Source organism: Daphnia pulicaria, chromosome 1 (genome assembly GCF_021234035.1).
Source record: "Daphnia pulicaria isolate SC F1-1A chromosome 1, SC_F0-13Bv2, whole genome shotgun sequence".
Taxonomy (NCBI): Eukaryota; Metazoa; Arthropoda; class Branchiopoda; order Diplostraca; family Daphniidae; genus Daphnia; species Daphnia pulicaria.
In genome coordinates, this window is record NC_060913.1 from 17,421,821 (window position 1) to 17,442,983 (window position 21,163).

General features: G+C 39.5%; 2 protein-coding genes and 2 non-coding genes across 4 annotated transcripts; 3 read left to right on the top strand and 1 right to left on the bottom strand.

Moving 5' to 3' along the window:
• Positions 1-7,683: 7,683 nt before the first annotated feature.
• Trnas-acu lies at positions 7,684-7,756 on the top strand. The gene has a single exon. It is a non-coding gene; the product is annotated as a tRNA-Ser (tRNA).
• A 401-nt stretch (positions 7,757-8,157) lies between these two features.
• On the top strand, positions 8,158-8,230 carry Trnat-agu. The gene has a single exon. It is a non-coding gene; the product is annotated as a tRNA-Thr (tRNA).
• An 8,940-nt stretch (positions 8,231-17,170) lies between these two features.
• On the top strand, positions 17,171-17,994 carry LOC124345271 (putative nuclease HARBI1). Its single transcript, XM_046798293.1, has 3 exons — positions 17,171-17,223; positions 17,297-17,604; positions 17,668-17,994. Exons 2-3 carry the CDS (start codon positions 17,452-17,454, stop codon positions 17,992-17,994), a joined length of 480 nt encoding a protein of 159 aa, XP_046654249.1. The 5' UTR covers positions 17,171-17,223; positions 17,297-17,451.
• An 87-nt stretch (positions 17,995-18,081) lies between these two features.
• LOC124345429 lies at positions 18,082-19,887 on the bottom strand. The gene is made up of 8 exons (XM_046798307.1): positions 19,803-19,887; positions 19,673-19,749; positions 19,451-19,612; positions 19,297-19,383; positions 19,058-19,223; positions 18,858-18,994; positions 18,553-18,798; positions 18,082-18,473 (listed from the first exon to the last, which is right to left on the bottom strand). Exons 1-8 carry the CDS (start codon positions 19,885-19,887, stop codon positions 18,186-18,188), a joined length of 1,248 nt encoding a protein of 415 aa, XP_046654263.1. The 3' UTR covers positions 18,082-18,185.
• Positions 19,888-21,163: the final 1,276 nt, after the last annotated feature.

Sequence of the window (21,163 nt, forward strand, 5' to 3'; positions counted from 1 at the left end):
AGGAGATCACGAGTTCGAGTCTCGTTGGGACCTGTATGAAATGTCATCATAATCATCCCGTGTCTCTTAGAAATCAGAAAAAGAACTGATAGAATCGTTAAAATGAGTTCTATTATAGCGCAGAATACCGTTAAATTGCTAGTTATAATGATTATTTTCTTGGTAGTCTAATTTTGACTGCCTACTCGGGCACAATTCCATAGGTATTTTCCATGCTAAAATTTAAACACCAAATCATAATAACTAATTGTGCAGCATGGATCTGCTCTTCCTAGTAAGAGACCAGGACTCGTAGTATCGTTGAAAATCTCGTAGATTTTTTTGTAAATTGTTTTTGTGCTGTGGAACAGTTGGGAACTTTAAAATAAAGGTAATCAATTGTAAAACTGCTGTTGTGACGTCATGACCACTTTTGAGATTGTTGTCCTATGAAGCCGTTTTGTGGTCCTATGGCTTAGATGGCAAAGCGCCTGCCTAGTAAGCAGGAGATCACGAGTTCGAGTCTCGTTGGGACCTGTCAGAAATGTCATCATAATCATCCCGTGTCTCTTAGAAATCAGAAAAAGAACTGATAGAATCGTTAAAATAAGTTCTATTATAGCGCAGAATACCGTTAAATTGCTAGTTATAATGATTATTTTCTTGGTAGTCTAATTTTGACTGCCTACTCGGGCACAATTCCATAGGTATTTTCCATGCTAAAATTTAAACACCAAATCATAATAACTAATTGTGCAGCATGGATCTGCTCTTCCTAGTAAGAGACCAGGACTCGTAGTATCGTTGAAAATCTCGTTGATATTTTTGTAAATTGTTCTTTGTGCTGTGGAACAGTTGGGAACTTTAAAGTAAAGGTAATCAATTGTAAAACTCTTGTTGTGACGTCATGACTACTTTTGAGATTGTTGTCCTATGAAGCCGTTTTGTGGTCCTATGGCTTAGATGGCAAAGCGCCTGCCTAGTAAGCAGGAGATCACGAGTTCGAGTCTCGTTGGGACCTGTAAGGAATGTCATCATAATCATCCCGTGTCTCTTAGAATTCAGAAAAAGAACTGATAGAATCGTTAAAATAAGATCTATTTTAGCGCAAAATACCGTTAAATTGCTAGTTATAATGATTATTTTCTTGGTAGTCTAATTTTGACTGCCTACTCGGGCACAATTCCAAAGGTATTTTCCATGCTGAAATTTAAACACGAAACCATAATAACTAATTGTGCAGCATGGATCTGCTCTTCCTAGTAAGAGACCAGGACTCGTAGTATCGTTGAAAATCTCGTAGATTTTTTTGTAAATTGTTTTTGTGCTGTGGAACAGTTGGGAACTTTAAAATAGAAGTAATCAATTGTAAAACTGCTGTTGTGACGTCATGACCACTTTTCAAATTGTTGTCCTATGAAGCCGTTTTGTGGTCCTATGGCTTAGATGGCAAAGCGCCTGCCTAGTAAGCAGGAGATCACGAGTTCGAGTCTCGTTGGGACCTGTATGAAATGTCATCATAATCATCCCGTGTCTCTTAGAAATCAGAAAAAGAACTGATAGAATCGTTAAAATAAGTTCTATTATAGCGCAGAATACCGTTAAATTGCTAGTTATAATGATTATTTTCTTGGTAGTCTAATTTTGACTGCCTACTCGGGCACAATTCCATAGGTATTTTCCATGCTAAAATTTAAACACCAAATCATAATAACTAATTGTGCAGCATGGATCTGCTCTTCCTAGTAAGAGACCAGGACTCGTAGTATCGTTGAAAATCTCGTTGATTTTTTTGTAAATTGTTCTTTGTGCTGTGGAACAGTTGGGAACTTTAAAATAAAGGTAATCAATTGTAAAACTGCTGTTGTGACGTCATGACCACTTTTGAGATTGTTGTCCTATGAAGCCGTTTTGTGGTCCAATGGCTTAGATGGCAAAGCGCCTGCCTAGTAAGCAGGAGATCACGAGTTCGAGTCTCGTTGGGACCTGTCAGAAATGTCATCATAATCATCCCGTGTCTCTTAGAAATCAGAAAAAGAACTGATAGAATCGTTAAAATAAGTTCTATTATAGCGCAGAATACCGTTAAATTGCTAGTTATAATGATTATTTTCTTGGTAGTCTAATTTTGACTGCCTACGCGGGCACAATTCCATAGGTATTTTCCATGCTAAAATTTAAACACCAAATCATAATAACTAATTGTGCAGCATGGATCTGCTCTTCCTAGTAAGAGACCAGGACTCGTAGTATCGTTGAAAATCTCGTTGATTTTTTTGTAAATTGTTCTTTGTGCTGTGGAACAGTTGGGAACTTTAAAATAAAGGTTTTCAATTGTAAAACTGCTGTTGTGACGTCATGACCACTTTTGAGATTGTTGTCCTATGAAGCCGTTTTGTGGTCCTATGGCTTAGATGGCAAAGCGCCTGCCTAGTAAGCAGGAGATCACGAGTTCGAGTCTCGTTGGGACCTGTCAGAAATGTCATCATAATCATCCCGTGTCTCTTAGAAATCAGAAAAAGAACTGATAGAATCGTTAAAATAAGTTCTATTATAGCGCAGAATACCGTTAAATTGCTAGTTATAATGATTATTTTCTTGGTAGTCTAATTTTGACTGCCTACTCGGGCACAATTCCATAGGTATTTTCCATGCTAAAATTTAAACACCAAATCATAATAACTAATTGTGCAGCATGGATCTGCTCTTCCTAGTAAGAGACCAGGACTCGTAGTATCGTTGAAAATCTCGTTGATATTTTTGTAAATTGTTCTTTGTGCTGTGGAACAGTTGGGAACTTTAAAATAAAGGTAATCAATTGTAAAACTCTTGTTGTGACGTCATGACCACTTTTGAGATTGTTGTCCTATGAAGCCGTTTTGTGGTCCTATGGCTTAGATGGCAAAGCGCCTGCCTAGTAAGCAGGAGATCACGAGTTCGAGTCTCGTTGGGACCTGTAAGGAATGTCATCATAATCATCCCGTGTCTCTTAGAATTCAGAAAAAGAACTGATAGAATCGTTAAAATAAGATCTATTTTAGCGCAAAATACCGTTAAATTGCTAGTTATAATGATTATTTTCTTGGTAGTCTAATTTTGACTGCCTACTCGGGCACAATTCCAAAGGTATTTTCCATGCTGAAATTTAAACACGAAACCATAATAACTAATTGTGCAGCATGGATCTGCTCTTCCTAGTAAGAGACCAGGACTCGTAGTATCGTTGAAAATCTCGTAGATTTTTTTGTAAATTGTTTTTGTGCTGTGGAACAGTTGGGAACTTTAAAATAGAAGTAATCAATTGTAAAACTGCTGTTGTGACGTCATGACCACTTTTCAAATTGTTGTCCTATGAAGCCGTTTTGTGGTCCTATGGCTTAGATGGCAAAGCGCCTGCCTAGTAAGCAGGAGATCACGAGTTCGAGTCTCGTTGGGACCTGTATGAAATGTCATCATAATCATCCCGTGTCTCTTAGAAATCAGAAAAAGAACTGATAGAATCGTTAAAATAAGTTCTATTATAGCGCAGAATACCGTTAAATTGCTAGTTATAATGATTATTTTCTTGGTAGTCTAATTTTGACTGCCTACTCGGGCACAATTCCATAGGTATTTTCCATGCTAAAATTTAAACACCAAATCATAATAACTAATTGTGCAGCATGGATCTGCTCTTCCTAGTAAGAGACCAGGACTCGTAGTATCGTTGAAAATCTCGTTGATTTTTTTGTAAATTGTTCTTTGTGCTGTGGAACAGTTGGGAACTTTAAAATAAAGGTAATCAATTGTAAAACTGCTGTTGTGACGTCATGACCACTTTTGAGATTGTTGTCCTATGAAGCCGTTTTGTGGTCCAATAGCTTAGATGGCAAAGCGCCTGCCTAGTAAGCAGGAGATCACGAGTTCGAGTCTCGTTGGGACCTGTCAGAAATGTCATCATAATCATCCCGTGTCTCTTAGAAATCAGAAAAAGAACTGATAGAATCGTTAAAATAAGTTCTATTATAGCGCAGAATACCGTTAAATTGCTAGTTATAATGATTATTTTCTTGGTAGTCTAATTTTGACTGCCTACGCGGGCACAATTCCATAGGTATTTTCCATGCTAAAATTTAAACACCAAATCATAATAACTAATTGTGCAGCATGGATCTGCTCTTCCTAGTAAGAGACCAGGACTCGTAGTATCGTTGAAAATCTCGTTGATTTTTTTGTAAATTGTTTGGAACAGTTGGGAACTTTAAAATAGAAGTAATCAATTGTAAAACTGCTGTTGTGACGTCATGACCACTTTTGAGATTGTTGTCCTATGAAGCCGTTTTATGGTTCTATGGCTTAGATGGCAAAGCGCCTGCCTAGTAAGCAGGAGATCACGAGTTCGAGTCTCGTTGGGACCTGTAAGGAATGTCATCATAATCATCCCGTGTCTCTTAGAATTCAGAAAAAGAGCTGATAGAATCGATAAAATAAGATCTATTTTAGCGCAAAATACCGTTAAATTGCTAGTTATAATGATTATTTTCTTGGTAGTCTAATTTTGACTGCCTACTCGGGCACAATTCCAAAGGTATTTTCCATGCTGAAATTTAAACACGAAACCATAATAACTAATTGTGCAGCATGGATCTGCTCTTCCTAGTAAGAGACCAGGACTCGTAGTATCGTTGAAAATCTCGTAGATTTTTTTGTAAATTGTTTTTGTGCTGTGGAACAGTTGGGAAATTTAAAATAGAAGTAATCAATTGTAAAACTGCTGTTGTGACGTCATGACCACTTTTGAAATTGTTGTCCTATGAAGCCGTTTTGTGGTCCTATGGCTTAGATGGCAAAGCGCCTGCCTAGTAAGCAAGAGATCACGAGTTCGAGTCTCGTTGGGACCTGTAAGAAATGTCACCATCCCGTGTCTCTTAGAATTCAGAAAAAGAACTGATAGAATCGTTAAAATAAGTTCTATTATAGCGCAGAATACCGTTAAATTGCTAGTTATAATGATTATTTTCTTGGTAGTCTAATTTTGACTGCCTACTCGGGCACAATTCCATAGGTATTTTCCATGCTAAAATTTAAACACCAAATCATAATAACTAATTGTGCAGCATGGATCTGCTCTTCCTAGTAAGAGACCAGGACTCGTAGTATCGTTGAAAATCTCGTTGATATTTTTGTAAATTGTTCTTTGTGCTGTGGAACAGTTGGGAACTTTAAAATAAAGGTAATCAATTGTAAAACTCTTGTTGTGACGTCATGACCACTTTTGAGATTGTTGTCCTATGAAGCCGTTTTGTGGTCCTATGGCTTAGATGGCAAAGCGCCTGCCTAGTAAGCAGGAGATCACGAGTTCGAGTCTCGTTGGGACCTGTAAGAAATGTCATCATAATCATCCCGTGTCTCTTAGAATTCAGAAAAAGAACTGATAGAATCGTTAAAATAAGATCTACTTTAGCGCAGAATACCGTTAAATTGCTAGTTATAATGATTATTTTCTTGGTAGTCTAATTTTGACTGCCTACTCGGGCACAATTCCAAAGGTATTTTCCATGCTAAAATTTAAACACCAAATCATAATAACTAATTGTGCAGCATGGATCTGCTCTTCCTAGTAAGAGACCAGGACTCGTAGTATCGTTGAAAATCTCGTTGATTTTTTTGTAAATTGTTCTTTGTGCTGTGGAACAGTTGGGAACTTTTAAATAGAAGTAATCAATTGTAAAACTGCTGTTGTGACGTCATGACTACTTTTTATATTGTTGTCCTATGAAGCCGTTTTGTGGTCCAATGGCTTAGATGGCAAAGCGCCTGCCTAGTAAGCAGAAAATCACGAGTTCGAGTCTCATTGGGTCCTGTAAGAAATGTCATCATAATCATCCCGTGTCTCTTAGAATTCAGAAAAAGAACTGATAGAATCGTTAAAATAAGATCTATTTTAGCGCAGAATACCGTTAAATTGCTAGTTATAATGATTATTTTCTTGGTAGTCTAATTTTGACTGCCTACTCGGGCACAATTCCAAAGGTATTTTCCATGCTGAAATTTAAACACGAAACCATAATAACTAATTGTGCAGCATGGATCTGCTCTTCCTAGTAAGAGACCAGGACTCGTAGTATCGTAGAAAATCTCGTAGATTTTTTTGTAAATTGTTTTTGTGCTGTGGAACAGTTGGGAACTTTAAAATAAAGGTAATCAATTGTAAAACTGCTGTTGTGACGTCATGACCACTTTTGAGATTGTTGTCCTATGAAGCCGTTTTGTTGTCCTATGGCTTAGATGGCAAAGCGCCTGCCTAGTAAGCAGGAGATCACGAGTTCGAGTCTCGTTGGGACCTGTAAGAAATGTCATCATAATCATCCCGTGTCTCTTAGAATTCAGAAAAAGAACTGATAGAATCGTTAAAATAAGATCTATTTTAGCGCAGAATACCGTTAAATTGCTAGTTATAATGATTATTTTCTTGGTAGTCTAATTTTGACTGCCTACTCGGGCACAATTCCAAAGGTATTTTCCATGCTAAAATTTAAACACCAAATCATAATAACTAATTGTGCAGCATGGATCTGCTCTTCCTAGTAAGAGACCAGGACTCGTAGTATCGTTGAAAATCTCGTTGATATTTTTGTAAATTGTTCTTTGTGCTGTGGAACAGTTGGGAACTTTAAAATAAAGGTAATCAATTGTAAAACTGCTGTTGTGACGTCATGACCACTTTTGAGATTGTTGTCCTATGAAGCCGTTTTGTGGTCCTATGGCTTAGATGGCAAAGCGCCTGCCTAGTAAGCAGGAGATCACGAGTTCGAGTCTCGTTGGGACCTGTAAGAAATGTCATCATAATCATCCCGTGTCTCTTAGAATTCAGAAAAAGAACTGATAGAATCGTTAAAATAAGATCTATTTTAGCGCAGAATACCGTTAAATTGCTAGTTATAATGATTATTTTCTTGGTAGTCTAATTTTGACTGCCTACTAGGGCACAATTCCATAGGTATTTTCCATGCTAAAATTTAAACACCAAATCATAATAACTAATTGTGCAGCATGGATCTGCTCTTCCTAGTAAGAGACCAGGAATCGTAGTATCGTTGAAAATCTCGTTGATATTTTTGTAAATTGTTCTTTGTGCTGTGTAACAGTTGGGAACTTTAAAATAAAGGTAATCAATTGTAAAACTGCTGTTGTGACGTCATGACCACTTTTGAGATTGTTGTCCTATGAAGCCTTTTTGTGGTCCTATGGCTTAGATGGCAAAGCGCCTGCCTAGTGAGCAGAAGATCACGAGTTCGAGTCTCGTTGGGACCTGTAAGAAATGTCATCATAATCATCCCATGTCTCTTAGAATTCAGAAAAAGAACTGATAGAATCGTTAAAATAAGATATACTTTAGCGCAGAATACCGTTAAATTGCTAGTTATAATGATTATTTTCTTGGTAGTCTAATTTTGACTGCCTACTAGGGCACAATTCCATAGGTATTTTCCATGCTAAAATTTAAACACCAAATCATAATAACTAATTGTGCAGCATGGATCTGCTCTTCCTAGTAAGAGACCAGGAATCGTAGTATCGTTGAAAATCTCGTTGATATTTTTGTAAATTGTTCTTTGTGCTGTGTAACAGTTGGAAACTTTAAAATAAAGGTAATCAATTGTAAAACTGCTGTTGTGACGTCATGACCACTTTTGAGATTGTTGTCCTATGAAGCCGTTTTGTGGTCCTATGGCTTAGATGGCAAAGCGCCTGCCTACTAAGCAGGAGATCACTAGTTCGAGTCTCGTTGGGACCTGTAAGAAATATCATCATAATCATCCCGTGTCTCTTAGAAATCAGAAAAAGAACTGATAGAATCGTTAAAATAAGTTCTATTATGGCGCAGAATACCGTTAAATTGCTAGTTATAATGATTATTTTCTTGGTAGTCTAATTTTGACTGCCTACTAGGGCACAATTCCATAGGTATTTTCCATGCTTAAATTTAAACACCAAATCATAATAACTAATTGTGCAGCATGGATCTGCTCTTCCTAGTAAGAGACCAGGACTCGTAGTATCGTTGAAAATCTCGTTGATTTTTTTGTAAATTGTTTGGAACAGTTGGGAACTTTAAAATAGAAGTAATCAATTGTAAAACTGCTTTTGTGACGTCATGACCACTTTTTAAATTGTTGTCGGATGAAGCCATTTTGTGGTCCTATGGCTTAGATGGTAAAGCGCCTGCCTAGTAAGCAGGAGATCACGAGTTCGAGTCTCGTTGGGACCTGTAAGAAATGTCATCATAATCATCCCGTGTCTCTTAGAATTCAGAAAAAGAACTGATAGAATCGTTAAAATAAGATCTATTTTAGCGCAGAATACCGTTAAATTGCTAGTTATAATGATTATTTTCTTGGTAGTCTAATTTTGACTGCCTACTAGGGCACAATTCCATAGGTATTTTCCATGCTAAAATTTAAACACCAAATCATAATAACTAATTGTGCAGCATGGATCTGCTCTTCCTAGTAAGAGACCAGGAATCGTAGTATCGTTGAAAATCTCGTTGATATTTTTGTAAATTGTTCTTTGTGCCGTGTAACAGTTGGGAACTTTAAAATAAAGGTAATCAATTGTAAAACTGCTGTTGTGACGTCATGACCACTTTTGAGATTGTTGTCCTATGAAGCCTTTTTGTGGTCCTATGGCTTAGATGGCAAAGCGCCTGCCTAGTAAGCAGAAGATCACGAGTTCGAGTCTCGTTGGGAACTGTAAGAAATGTCATCATAATCATCCCGTGTCTCTTAGAATTCAGAAAAAGAACTGACAGAATCGTTAAAATAAGATATACTTTAGCGCAGAATACCGTTAAATTGCTAGTTATAATGATTAGTTTCTTGGTAGTCTAATTTTGACTGCCTACTCGGGCACAATTCCAAAGGTATTTTCCATGCTGAAATTTAAACACCAAATCATAATAACTAATTGTGCAGCATGGATCTGCTCTTCCTAGTAAGAGACCAGGACTCGTAGTATCGTTGAAAATCTCGTTGATATTTTTGTAAATTGTTCTTTGTGCTGTGGAACAGTTGGGAACTTTAAAATAGAAGTAATCAATTGTAAAACTGCTGTTGTGACGTCATGACCACTTTTTAAATTGTTGTCCTATGAAGCCGATTGTGGTCCTATGGCTTAGATGGCAAAGCGCCTGCCTAGTAAGCAGAAGATCACGAGTTGGAGTCTCGTTGGGACCTGTAAGAAAAGTCATCATAATCATCCCGTATCTCTTGGAAATCAGAAAAAGAACTTATAGAATCGTTAAAATAAGTTTTATTATAGCGGAGAATACCGTTAAATTGCTAGTTATAATGATTATTTTCTTGGTAGTCTAATTTTGGCTGCCTACTAGGGCACAATTCCATAGGTATTTTCCATGCTAAAATTTAAACACCAAATCATAATAACTAATTGTGCAGCATGGATCTGCTCTTCCTAGTAAGAGACCAGGACTCGTAGTATCGTTGAAAATCTCGTTGATATTTTTGTAAATTGTTCTTTGTGCTGTGGAACAGTTGGGAACTTTAAAATAGAAGTAATCAATTGTAAAACTGCTGTTGTGACGTCATGACCACTTTTTAGATTGTTGTCCTATGAAGCCGTTTTGTGGTCCTATGGCTTAGATGGCAAAGCGCCTGCCTAGTAAGCAGGAGATCACGAGTTCGAGTCTCGTTGGGACTTGTAAGAAATGTCATCATAATCATCCAGTGTCTCTTAGAATTCAGAAAAAGAACTGATAGAATCGTTAAAAAAAGATCTATTTTAGCGCAGAATACCGTTAAATTGCTAGTTATAATGATTATTTTCTTGGTAGTCTAATTTTGACTGCCTACTCGGGCACAATTCCAAAGGTATTTTCCATGCTGAAATTTAAACACCAAATCATAATAACTAATTGTGCAGCATGGATCTGCTCTTCCTAGTAAGAGACCAGGACTCGTAGTATCGTTGAAAATCTCGTTGATATTTTTGTAAATTGTTCTTTGTGCTGTGGAACAGTTGGGAACTTTAAAATAGAAGTAATCAATTGTAAAACTGCTGTTGTGACGTCATGACCACTTTTTAAATTGTTGTCCTATGAAGCCGATTGTGGTCCTATGGCTTAGATGGCAAAGCGCCTGCCTAGTAAGCAGAAGATCACGAGTTTGAGTCTCGTTGGGACCTGTAAGAAATGTCATCATAATCATCCCGTATCTCTTGGAAATCAGAAAAAGAACTTATAGAATCGTTAAAATAAGTTTTATTATAGCGGAGAATACCGTTAAATTGCTAGTTATAATGATTATTTTCTTGGTAGTCTAATTTTGGCTGCCTACTAGGGCACAATTCCATAGGTATTTTCCATGCTAAAATTTAAACACCAAATCATAATAACTAATTGTGCAGCATGGATCTGCTCTTCCTAGTAAGAGACCAGGACTCGTAGTATCGTTGAAAATCTCGTTGATTTTTTTGTAAATTGTTCTTTGTGCTGTGGAACAGTTGGGAACTTTAAAATAGAAGTAATCAATTGTAAAACTGCTGTTGTGAAGTCATGACCATTTTTGAAATTGTTGTCCTATGAAGTCGTTTTGTGGTCCTATGGCTTAGATGGCAAAGCGCCTGCCTAGTAAGCAGGAGATCACGAGTTCGAGTCTCGTTGGGACCTGTAAGAAATGTCATCATAATCATCCCGTATCTCTTGGAAATCAGAAAAAGAACTGATAGAATCGTTAAAATAAGTTCTATTATAGCGGAGAATACCGTTAAATTGCTAGTTATAATGATTATTTTCTTGGTAGTCTAATTTTGACTGCCTACTAGGGCACAATTCCATAGGTATTTTCCATGCTGAAATTTAAACACCAAATCATAATAACTAATTGTGCAGCATGTATCTGCTCTTCCTAGTAAGAGACCAGGACTCGTAGTATCGTTGAAAATCTCGTTGATTTTTTTGTAAATTGTTTGGAACAGTTGGGAACTTTAAAATAGAAGTAATCAATTGTAAAACTGCTTTTGTGACGTCATGACCACTTTTTAAATTGTTGTCCTATGAAGCCGTTTTGTGGTCCTATGGCTTAGATGGCAAAGCGCCTGCCTAGTAAGCAGGAGATCACGAGTTCGAGTCTCGTTGGGACCTGTAAGAAATGTCATCATAATCATCCCGTGTCTCTTAGAATTCAGAAAAAGGACTGATAGAATCGTTAAAATAAGATCTATTTTAGCGCAGAATACCGTTAAATTGCTAGTTATAATGATTATTTTCTTGGTAGTCTAATTTTGACTGCCTACTCGGGCACAATTCCAAAGGTATTTTCTGTAGGATTTTGACATAATTGTAAGTGAGGGTGCAACACATCACTTTAATAGGCACACTCATCTTATAATTATTCACACAGTTAATAAATTATATACCTGGGATATGTAGTGATGTTGAATGATTACTTAACAAAGTGCAAGGGAAAAGAACTAGCGTTTATTGCAGATAGCTAGTTCGCTATTCAACTGACAAGAAGCGTGGTTTTAGGATAGCAGACGACAGACCATACAGTGGTGCCACATCATGTCTAGATGGTGCGCATGGAATAATTCCAACACTCCTCCTCAGGTGGACATGATGGATCCTTTTTGCTGTCCTAGATGAATCCCGGTACGACGCTTAGTTCTTCACGGATGGAATGAAAACGGGGGCTTGGTAGCGCCTTTGTCATGATGTCAGCAAGTTGATCCGCCGATCTTGTGAACTCCATTTTGATCTCTCCATTTGCTTGTTGTAGGCGAATGAAGTTGTAGCGGATAGCAATGTGCTTCGTCTTTGGACGTTGGTCAGGGTGGCATACGAGTTGGATTGCGCTTTGATTATCGCACTTGATGGCAATTGGCGCTTCTGGGCCCTGTTGGAAAATTGGTAGAATGCGGCGAATCCAGATCGCTTCTTTCGCGGTCTCACTAGCGGCCACGTACTCTGCTTCGGTGGTGGACAGGGCCACACAGGTTTGACGGCGGCTGCACCACGCAATTATTCCTCCGTTGTACATGAAGACGCTTCCAGTTGTTGAGCGTCGAGTTGTTTGGCATCCCGCGTAGTCAGCATCTGAAAACCCAACCAGATGGTTTATGTTTGATCCAGCGAAGCATATTCCATGGTTAGGGGTTCCGTGAATGTAGGAGATGATCTGGCGAACAGCTTTGACATGGGAGAGGTTGTAACTTTCAACAAAACGAGCCACCTGACCCACCGCGAAGGATATATCAGGTCGTGATACCAGCGCTAGGTAGAGTAGAGCTCCGACGGCTTCTCGGTACGGGAAAGCATTTTCTTCTTCCTTTTTCTCAGTTGGTTTGACTAGGTGGACATTTGGGTCTGCCGGGATTGACTTGGGAGAACATGATGTCATGTGAAATTTCTTCACTATCTGGGAGATATATTCTGGTTGGGAGATGTGGAGTTTTCTCTGTTCTCGATCGCGAGCTATTGCGATGCCCACATATCGTTGTAGGGGGTGGGATCGAAACTGGAATTTTTCACCAAGGGCGATCAGGAATCCGTCAATGGCCTCCTGCTGATTACTGGCAACAATGACGTCATCTACCCAGGTGGTTAGAAAAGTTCTTTCTGTTCCGCGTACTCGGGAAAAGAGGCATGGGTCCGCTTCGCTCCTTTGAAAGCCATGATGCTCAATAAAATCGGTGAACAGGTCTCCCCAGACACGAGATGCTTGTTTGAGTCCGTATATGCACTTGTGGAGACGGCACACCTTGCTTTCTTGGCCTGGGATGATGAATCCTTCAGGTTGGTCCATGAAAATCTCCTCCTCAAGGGGGCCGTAGAGGAAGGCAGTCTTGACATCGACCTGGAGTGCTTCGAGGTCATCAGCGGCAATAACGGACAAGAGGATCCTTAAGGTGTCATGGGAGACGACAGAGGCATATGTCTCATTGAAGTCAATCCCGGGGCGTTGGCTGTAGCCTTTAGCTACGAATCGGGCTTTGAAGCGTTGTGGTTCACCATTCAATCCAGGCTTGATGTCAAATGTCCAGCGCGATTTGATGGGCGTTCGGTCTTTCGGACAGGAGACAATGGACCAGGTTCCATTGTCGATCAGCGACTGATACTCCTCCTGAGTCGCTATCTTCCAGTTCTTGGCAGCCGGGCAGTTCATTGCATCTTGGTAGTTGAGCGGAATGTAGGAGTTGTCGGTTTCGGGTCGGTCCATAACCGGGCATGCCTTCCACTCTCGGATGGGGACTCGACCTCTGAGGGAGCGACGTGGCTAAGTTTGCTGTTTTACGTCGATTTCATCAGGGGCTTTGGGCTCGGTAGGCTGGTTGGGCTGCATCTCTTCATTCAATTGGGTCTGAGGGTCACTATCTAGGTGGATGATAGGTTGTTCTTGACCACTGGTGGCCGCCAATGGCTCCTCCTGGACTTGGACGAGGGTCGGTGAGTGAGCTTTCTGGTTGTTGTAGGCGGGGGGTTCCCCTGGTATACCCACAAGACGATGATGTTCGTCAAACGTGACGTCCCGGCTGATCTTAATTGTTCGGTTTGTCGGGTTCCAAAATCTGTAGGCCTTCTGGGTGTGGCTGTAACCAACGAAGATGCAACGGGTGCTCTTTGGGTCCAGCTTTCGTCTTTCAGCTTTTGGAATATGGATGAAAGCGATTGAGCCGAAAACACGCAGGTGCGATAAGTTGGGCTTCTTGTTATGCCAGGCTTCGAAAGGGGTCACGGGTGAGACTTTGCTTAACACGCGGTTGAGTGTATAGACGGTGAATGACGCTGCCTCAGCCCAGAGATACTTCGGGAGTCCACTTTCTTTGATAAGATTTACCGCTCCATTAACCACTTCGGTGTTCCATGATTCCAATGGGGTACGAGTGTCGTAAAGACAACTTCGTAGGCCTTCAGTCACTGTTCTGATGCCTCTTTCGGACACGCCGTCTTGTTCGGGTGTGTGTGGAACACTCGTCTCATGGCGGATGCCTTTGTTGGTCATCCAAGTGGCGAATTCGTGGCTGGACCATTCTCCGCCGTTGTCCGTCCGGAAGGTGCGTACCAGGTTGCCTGTCTCTCCACGGATGACATGGATAAGTTCTTTGAAACAGTCCACAGCTTCAGATTTGGCCTTAAGAAATGAGATGAATCGCCATCCTGAGTAGTCATCAATGAATAGGGCAAAGTAGAGGGACCCGTTTGGTGATGCCACTTCCATTGGGCCGCAGAGGTCGGCGTGAATCATTTCTCCAGTGTAAGTTGCTCGATTCCGGCCAATGGGAAAAGGTGATCTTTGGTGTTTGCCAAATGCGCAACCGTTGCAAGGTTCTGGTGGAATGGTTTTATTTGCTAGGTCCAGACCTTCTACTACACCACTTGACGCCATTTTCACGATGGTGTAGTAGTTTAGGTGTGCCAGGCGACGATGCCACGTGGAAATGGCAGGTGAGACAGAGGATGCCAGTGCAAAGCTTGTCGGCTCCTCCTCGTATCGAGCTTGAATGGCTAAGAGATATAAATTTCTGCCTACTCGTTCTCCGACTATGATTTTGGTGTTTTTCTCTGAGGAAATGTGAACCATGGTGTCAGCAAATGTGACTTTCCATCCAAGGTCTGTGGCTGCAGCAATAGAAAATAGGTTAATGCCTAGCCCTGGCACGTATAAGACTTTCTTGATGGTGGCGGGCTTCCTGTCACCATTTACTTCAGTCCAGATATTGACGTCTCCGTAGCCTCTAACTGAACATTTGGCCGAACCAATTCCGTCGACGTTCCAGGAGCCATCTGGTACAGTTACAAAATCAACGAGCCATTCCTTCTGATCCGACATGTGCTGTGTCGCTCCGGAATCAGCAAACCAATCACCAGTACTTCGAGTTTCAAGACGAGATGTGATAGGAAACGAGCTGGAGTTCTGAGTCTCTTTGTATTTCTGGAATGTAATACAACACTTTTTAGATTCAAGTTTAAAGTTTTTCATTATGTTGAGCAAATGCCACCTTGGCAGACCCGTCATTCATCTTCATCTTCTTGGCTAGTTCAGCACGTTCGAAATCAGTTCGGTCATAACGTTTCTTGGTGTAACAGCTCTCTATCTCGTGGTTTGTCTTGTCACAGTATGAGCAGTGCATCGGATTGTCTCCTTTGTTCCGGTCTTGTCCACTTTTTCGACTCAAGCCTTTAGTGTGTTGGGAGTGGTTCTTTCCCCTTCCTCTTTCTGTAATTGATTGAGAATATTGGAACCTTTAGATAAATTGAATCATGATAACTATATTATATAATTACGTTTCTGATAGTGATTCGAGTATCCCTGAGATTCGTCACGATTTTGGGCGTGAAAAGCAGAATCCTTGTTATCGCTTGACTTTGGCCTCCATTTCGTAATTTCTCTCTCCTCTTGTAATATGAGGGAGGTGAGAGTCAATAAAGTTTGCTTTTCTGTTGCCACATGTCGCCATGAAGAGACGAAAGCTTTGTAGTCAATCGGGAGGGTGCTAATGATCTTGGTGATCAGCTCTCTCTCCTCTATGGGGCGTCCAACTTCTCCCAATTGGTGGGCAATGGATTTTATGTTGGCAATATGATTCTTCATGTCGGTTTCAGGTTGGTATTTGTAGTCATAATACCGCATCAACAGGTCATGTTGGTTGTCAGATGCCCTTTCAAGGTGTTGAGCCGTGAGTGTAGTCCACATTTGGTGTGCAGTTATGCAATCAATGAGGAGTCGTTGTTGTGACAACTATAAACATATATAATGTAGGAAAGTTATCAACCGGATTGTATATATTAGGAGTGATCCTGTAGATTGATACCTCAGTTGTTGAAAGAATGTAGCCTCGAGCTCTTACGTCTCTTTCTTTCCAATCTTGGATTTCTGCTATGATTGCTAGTTGAGCATCACGTTCAGCATCTTCCATCTATCATTTGTAAATATGGGGTCTTTACTGCAAGTTTGATTGGCATATTTATATTGCTGTAGTAAACTGTTACCATTTGAGGGATGGTGTAATCTCCAGTTACTATGTCGATGAGGTTGTGTTGTTCGAGCAGGACCCATAGTCCCAGCTTCCACAATGAATAATTTTGGCCATCAAACTTGGCAATGTGAGAAACATCTTTGGATGTGTTCATTCTTTAGTATCCACGAGGTAGGTAGCGCGTAGCTGGGCCCATAACCTGTAGGATTTTGACATAATTGTAAGTGAGGGTGCAACACATCACTTTAATAGGCACACTCATCTTATAATTATTCACACAGTTAATAAATTATATACCTGGGATATGTAGTGATGTTGAATGATTACTTAACAAAGTGCAAGGGAAAAGAACTAGCGGAGGCGTCAAAATTCGGCTTAAGCTTTGCTTATCCGGCGTTGTCTGTCATACGAAATTGTTCATTGCGCTGTTCCGCATAATTGACGATTTGGCACATACTGTGAGACGTCTTCCAAGTGTTATTTACCTTTTTTGTAGCTGTGAAAAATGGAAGAAATACGGATATTGACAGGGGTTTTCGCCGCAGCCTGCATACAGGAACATTTTTTAAACATCGATTATGACGAAGAAGAAAGTTTAGTGATTTTCAACAGATGTCTGAAATATTTAAGTCCTCGAAGTCGATCGTCAGTATTGAGATGGTTGTTTGTGCAAATGAGAGAAAGAAGAAGGCATCGGAGGGAAGCATTATGTGGATTTGCTGCCATGGTACTTAGGTATGCAGACGTTCAATTTGCAGAGGACTTTCGTATGAATCGACAGAGATTTCGGGTATAATTTTTCAATTGGTAATTTTAGACTGACAGTTTTTCATTGCTATTTCTTGATATATAGGAACTGTATGACTTGATAGGGCAGCATCTTGAGGATCAATTTTATTGTGGAAGAGAACCTATTTTGCATAAATTGCTGTTAGCGATTTGGTCTCTAAGCACTCCCGAAACATTCCGTGAAATTGCCCATCGTTTCGGATACCGTTGTAGAGGTATCTAAACTTGTAACTGTCTTACATACATACATACATACGTCATGAAAGTAAAATTTTCTTTTAATCACATGTAAACATATTTTTTACATGTAACCAATTTGTTATATTCTTTAAATTTCGTTACACACAGGAAGTGCCCATCATGTTTTGAAAAAAGTTTGTCGTGTAATTGTGGAACACAGTGAACTATTCGTCACATGGCCAGCCAGAAATGAATATGTAAATATTTCAGCGCAGTTTAGGTTCCCTTTTGCTCTCGGTAATTACCAACTTTGTGTATTTACAGTCTTAAATGAGCTTCAGTTAAGTTCCTATATCGTTAAAAAATATAGGTGCAATAGACGCGACGTATATAAGATTAGCTAATAATCCCCAAGAAGAAGGTACAAGCTACATTAATAGAAAAGGATTCCCTGGAGTTTCCCTTCAAGTGGTCTGTGACGCTTATCGACGGATACTGGACGCCAGCACTGGCTGGCCATCGTCAATGCAAGACTCTAGAATATTTAGGAAAAGTTTTATCGGGCGACATGTTGACATGCTGCTTGCCGACACAGACTACATTCTGTTGGCTGATGGAGGTTACACGTTGCTGCCGCGTGTTATGATTCCTTATCGATTAGACCATCCACTGGAACCGGTATATTAAAAAAAAGCAATCTGAATTTTTCTCAAAATAATTTTTTTGTTAATTCCGATCAAGTTTGAGGTGGTGTACAACTATATGCAGCGACGTAGCCGCCAAGTAGTTGAGCGATGCTTTGCTCTTCTCAAGTTGAAATTTAGGAGACTTAAAGTTATCGATGTGCACAATTTAGAGTACCTGTCGGATATAATAATAGCCTGCTGCTGTTTACACAACTTTGTACTTGATGAACCATTTTTCGAGCCAGTAAACATGACCGAATTTCTAAGGGACCACCCACTGGAGGATGAAGATCTAGAAGATGATGATTATATAGGTTTTGAATTGGAAAATGAAGCTGAAATTAGAAGAGATGAACTTGCAGGTTATTTTGTGCCTGTCTGAATAAATTAACAAAGAGTGTATTTGACTTCTTACGATATGACAATGCCTAATAAAAGAAATAAAGTAAATTAATTGCTGGTCTCTTGATTGAAAAGGGTGACAGAAAAGGTTTGTACTGCAGGATTTCCTATACTTTGATTTCTGTTGGCAGCATGACATGGAATTAAATAAAAATGTTTCATATTGAAAAATTAAGCAGGTTTCTGTTGAGTCAAGTGCTGAACAAGGGCAGCGGAAAGTAAGCGCAAGGCTTCGGTTGAGGACTTTTGAAGCTCAGTTCTCTTTGAACTTTGTTCAGCAATTGTCTTCATATGTTCTGCAACAGCATCATCTCTTATCTTTTGTTCTTCATACCTATTTCTTCTTTCTTCAGCTTCTTCCTTCTCCCTCTCAATAAGTTCTTTCAAAAAATCAGCATTTTTCTTTGGAACCTGCGTCTTCCGTCTCTTTGAGTTCGATAACCCGCACTCGTCTTCTTCCTGCAATTAATGAATGATTTGCTTATAAATAATTAAGTAAAAGACGAAATATTAATGAAATTTGAAAGTGTAAGTTTACATCTAAATCAGAGGTTGGATAATCAGCCTCTTCTTTTCGTTTGGTCCCAGTTTCCCGGACGAAAGCACTGCTGTTTTCAGCTTTGCTTCCTTCAATCCGTTGCAAAGTAGCATGATGTACCCATGGGTCGAGGTTTTTCCCCTTGAAGTCCAAACGAGAGCGGTATTGCCCTTGAAGTTTACTGAATTTGTCCATACATTGAGCTGCAGAAAACGAAAAACCGTCGTCGGCCAATTGTTCCGCAATCTAAAATCTTTCGAACATGTAAAAAAATAGAAAAACAATCATTTTTGAGTTGTTTATACCGCAGTCCACAAGGCCATCCTTTTGTGAGGTTTCGACAGATCCGGTTTTTTTTTTAAAGCCTCGTATGTTTCCAACATTTTCTTCGTAGCTGGTTCTGTCCATCTGTTTCTTGTCTTCGTCTTGCCCTTCAACGACTCTGAAAATAGAAATATTATTTAGAGCACTTCAGTTTGATTTTTTAACATTTCGTTGGTCTTACCGCTGCTGTTTGATGTAGAAGGACCACTTTCATTCACATGGGTCTTGTCAGTATCGATATCTAAATTATTTACTATTCCTTCTGGGGCATCTATGTCGACGATTGGGCGATGATCGCCACGACTTTCCCCTCGGAAAAGAACAATTGGTCCAGAAGAAGCATATGACTACGCGAAAGAAATAAACAGCTGAAGTTATAACATTTAAAATTTTTGATTTTTGACATATAATTTAGCCTACCTTATTTTGTTGTGGTTGCTTGAGCTGCACGTTGGTGTTTGTTACTCTGATTTGCGTTAGTCGAATGTTGGGCGTTTGTCCTAACCTCTGAAAAAATGTTCTATTCTTAGTACCGCAACATATAAATATGTTATATTAAGGAAATTGTCCATACCAATGTGTTCCCTGGTGTAACAACACGCACTAGCTTTACAGGTTTGTTACTATTTAGAAGAAGTGTTGAGTTAATGTTGGGGTTAGTAGTAGAGTTACGAATGGCTTGGTCATTCATCAACTGCCATGATGAGTTTCTTGGAATTGGACCCACTGGACGCACCTGTTGACATATTAAAGCAATGATTATGCAAAAAAAACAGGGTATTACATTAATAGCCACCTGATTTGTAATGGGAAATGGGAAACGAATCGATGATGCATTTGAAACGACGACTGATCTTTCAAATCCTCTAGCAACTGCAAAGTCATTGATTAGATTTGCACATTTATCAATTACTTTAGGCACTTACGGTTTCCAACATCCGTCGAGCTGCTGTCTACATTAATTTGATGCCCGGTTTCTTTACTTTTACTTGAACTGCAATTCTTAGACATTTTGATCGACAATGGAGATCACATGTGAAATTTAACTGCTTGGGTTGTCTGCTGTTGCAAATAACGCGGAACACAATCAAAATAGCAGAAGACACAATTTCGTAAAACAGGCAACGGCGCATAAGAAAAGCTTAAGCCGAAATTTGACGCTCTCAGCGTTTATTGCAGATAGCTAGTTCGCTATTCAACTGACAAGAAGCGTGGTTTTAGGATAGCAGACGACAGACCATACAGTGGTGCCACATCATGTCTAGATGGTGCGCATGGAATAATTCCAACATTTTCCATGCTGAAATTTAAACACCAAATCATAATAACTAATTGTGCAGCATGGATCTGCTCTTCCTAGTAAGAGACCAGGACTCGTAGTATCGTTGAAAATCTCGTTGATTTTTTTGTAAATTGTTCTTTGTGCTGTGGAACAGTTGGGAACTTTTAAATAGAAGTAATCAATTGTAAAACTGCAATTGTGACGTCATGAACACTTTTGAAATTGTTGTCTTATGAAGCCTTTTTGTGGTCCTATGGCTTAGATGGCAAAGCGCCTGCCTAGTAAGCAGGAGATCACGAGTTCGAGTCTCGTTGGGACCTGTAAGAAATGTCATCATAATCATCACGTGTCTCTTAGAAATCAGAAAAAGAACTGATAGAATCGTTAAAATACGTTCTATTATAGCGCAGAATACCGTTAAATTGCTAGTTATAATGATTATTTTCTTGGTAGTCTAATTTTGACTGCCTACTAGGGCACAATTCCATAGGTATTTTCCATGCTAAAATTTAAACACCAAATCATAATAACTAATTGTGCAGCATGGATCTGCTCTTCCTAGTAAGAGACCAGGACTCGTAGTATCGTTGAAAATCTCGTTGATTTTTTTTGTAAATTGTTTGGAACAGTTGGGAACTTTAAAATAGAAGTAATCAATTGTAAAACTGCTTTTGTGACGTCATGACCACTTTTTAAATTGTTGTCCTATGAAGCCGTTTTGTGGTCCTATGGCTTAGATGGCAAAGCGCCTGCCTAGTAAGCAGGAGATCACGAGTTCGAGTCTCGTTGGGACCTGTAAGAAATGTCATCATAATCATGCCGTGTCTCTTAGAATTCAGAAAAAGAACTGATAGAATCGTTAAAATAAGATCTATTTTAGCGCAGAATACCGTTAAATTGCTAGTTATAATGATTATTTTCTTGGTAGTCTAATTTTGACTGCCTACTCGGGCACAATTCCAAAGGTATTTTCCATGCTGAAATTTAAACACCAAATCATAATAA

Bases quoted from the DNA above. Each gene is read 5' to 3' on its own strand.
- LOC124345429 (XM_046798307.1), bottom strand. From the start codon at position 19,887: ATGTCTAAGAATTGCAGTTCAAGTAAAAGTAAAGAAACCGGGCATCAA. The intron at 19,384-19,450 runs GTATGGACAATT...ACATTTTTTCAG, and splicing joins TTACACCAGGGAACACATTG to AGGTTAGGACAAACGCCCAA. The intron at 18,995-19,057 runs GTAAGACCAACG...TTCTATTTTCAG, and splicing joins TTCTACATCAAACAGCAGCG to AGTCGTTGAAGGGCAAGACG.
- LOC124345271 (XM_046798293.1), top strand. From the start codon at position 17,452: ATGCAAGACTCTAGAATATTTAGGAAAAGTTTTATCGGGCGACATGTT. The intron at 17,605-17,667 runs GTATATTAAAAA...ATTCCGATCAAG, and splicing joins TAGACCATCCACTGGAACCG to TTTGAGGTGGTGTACAACTA.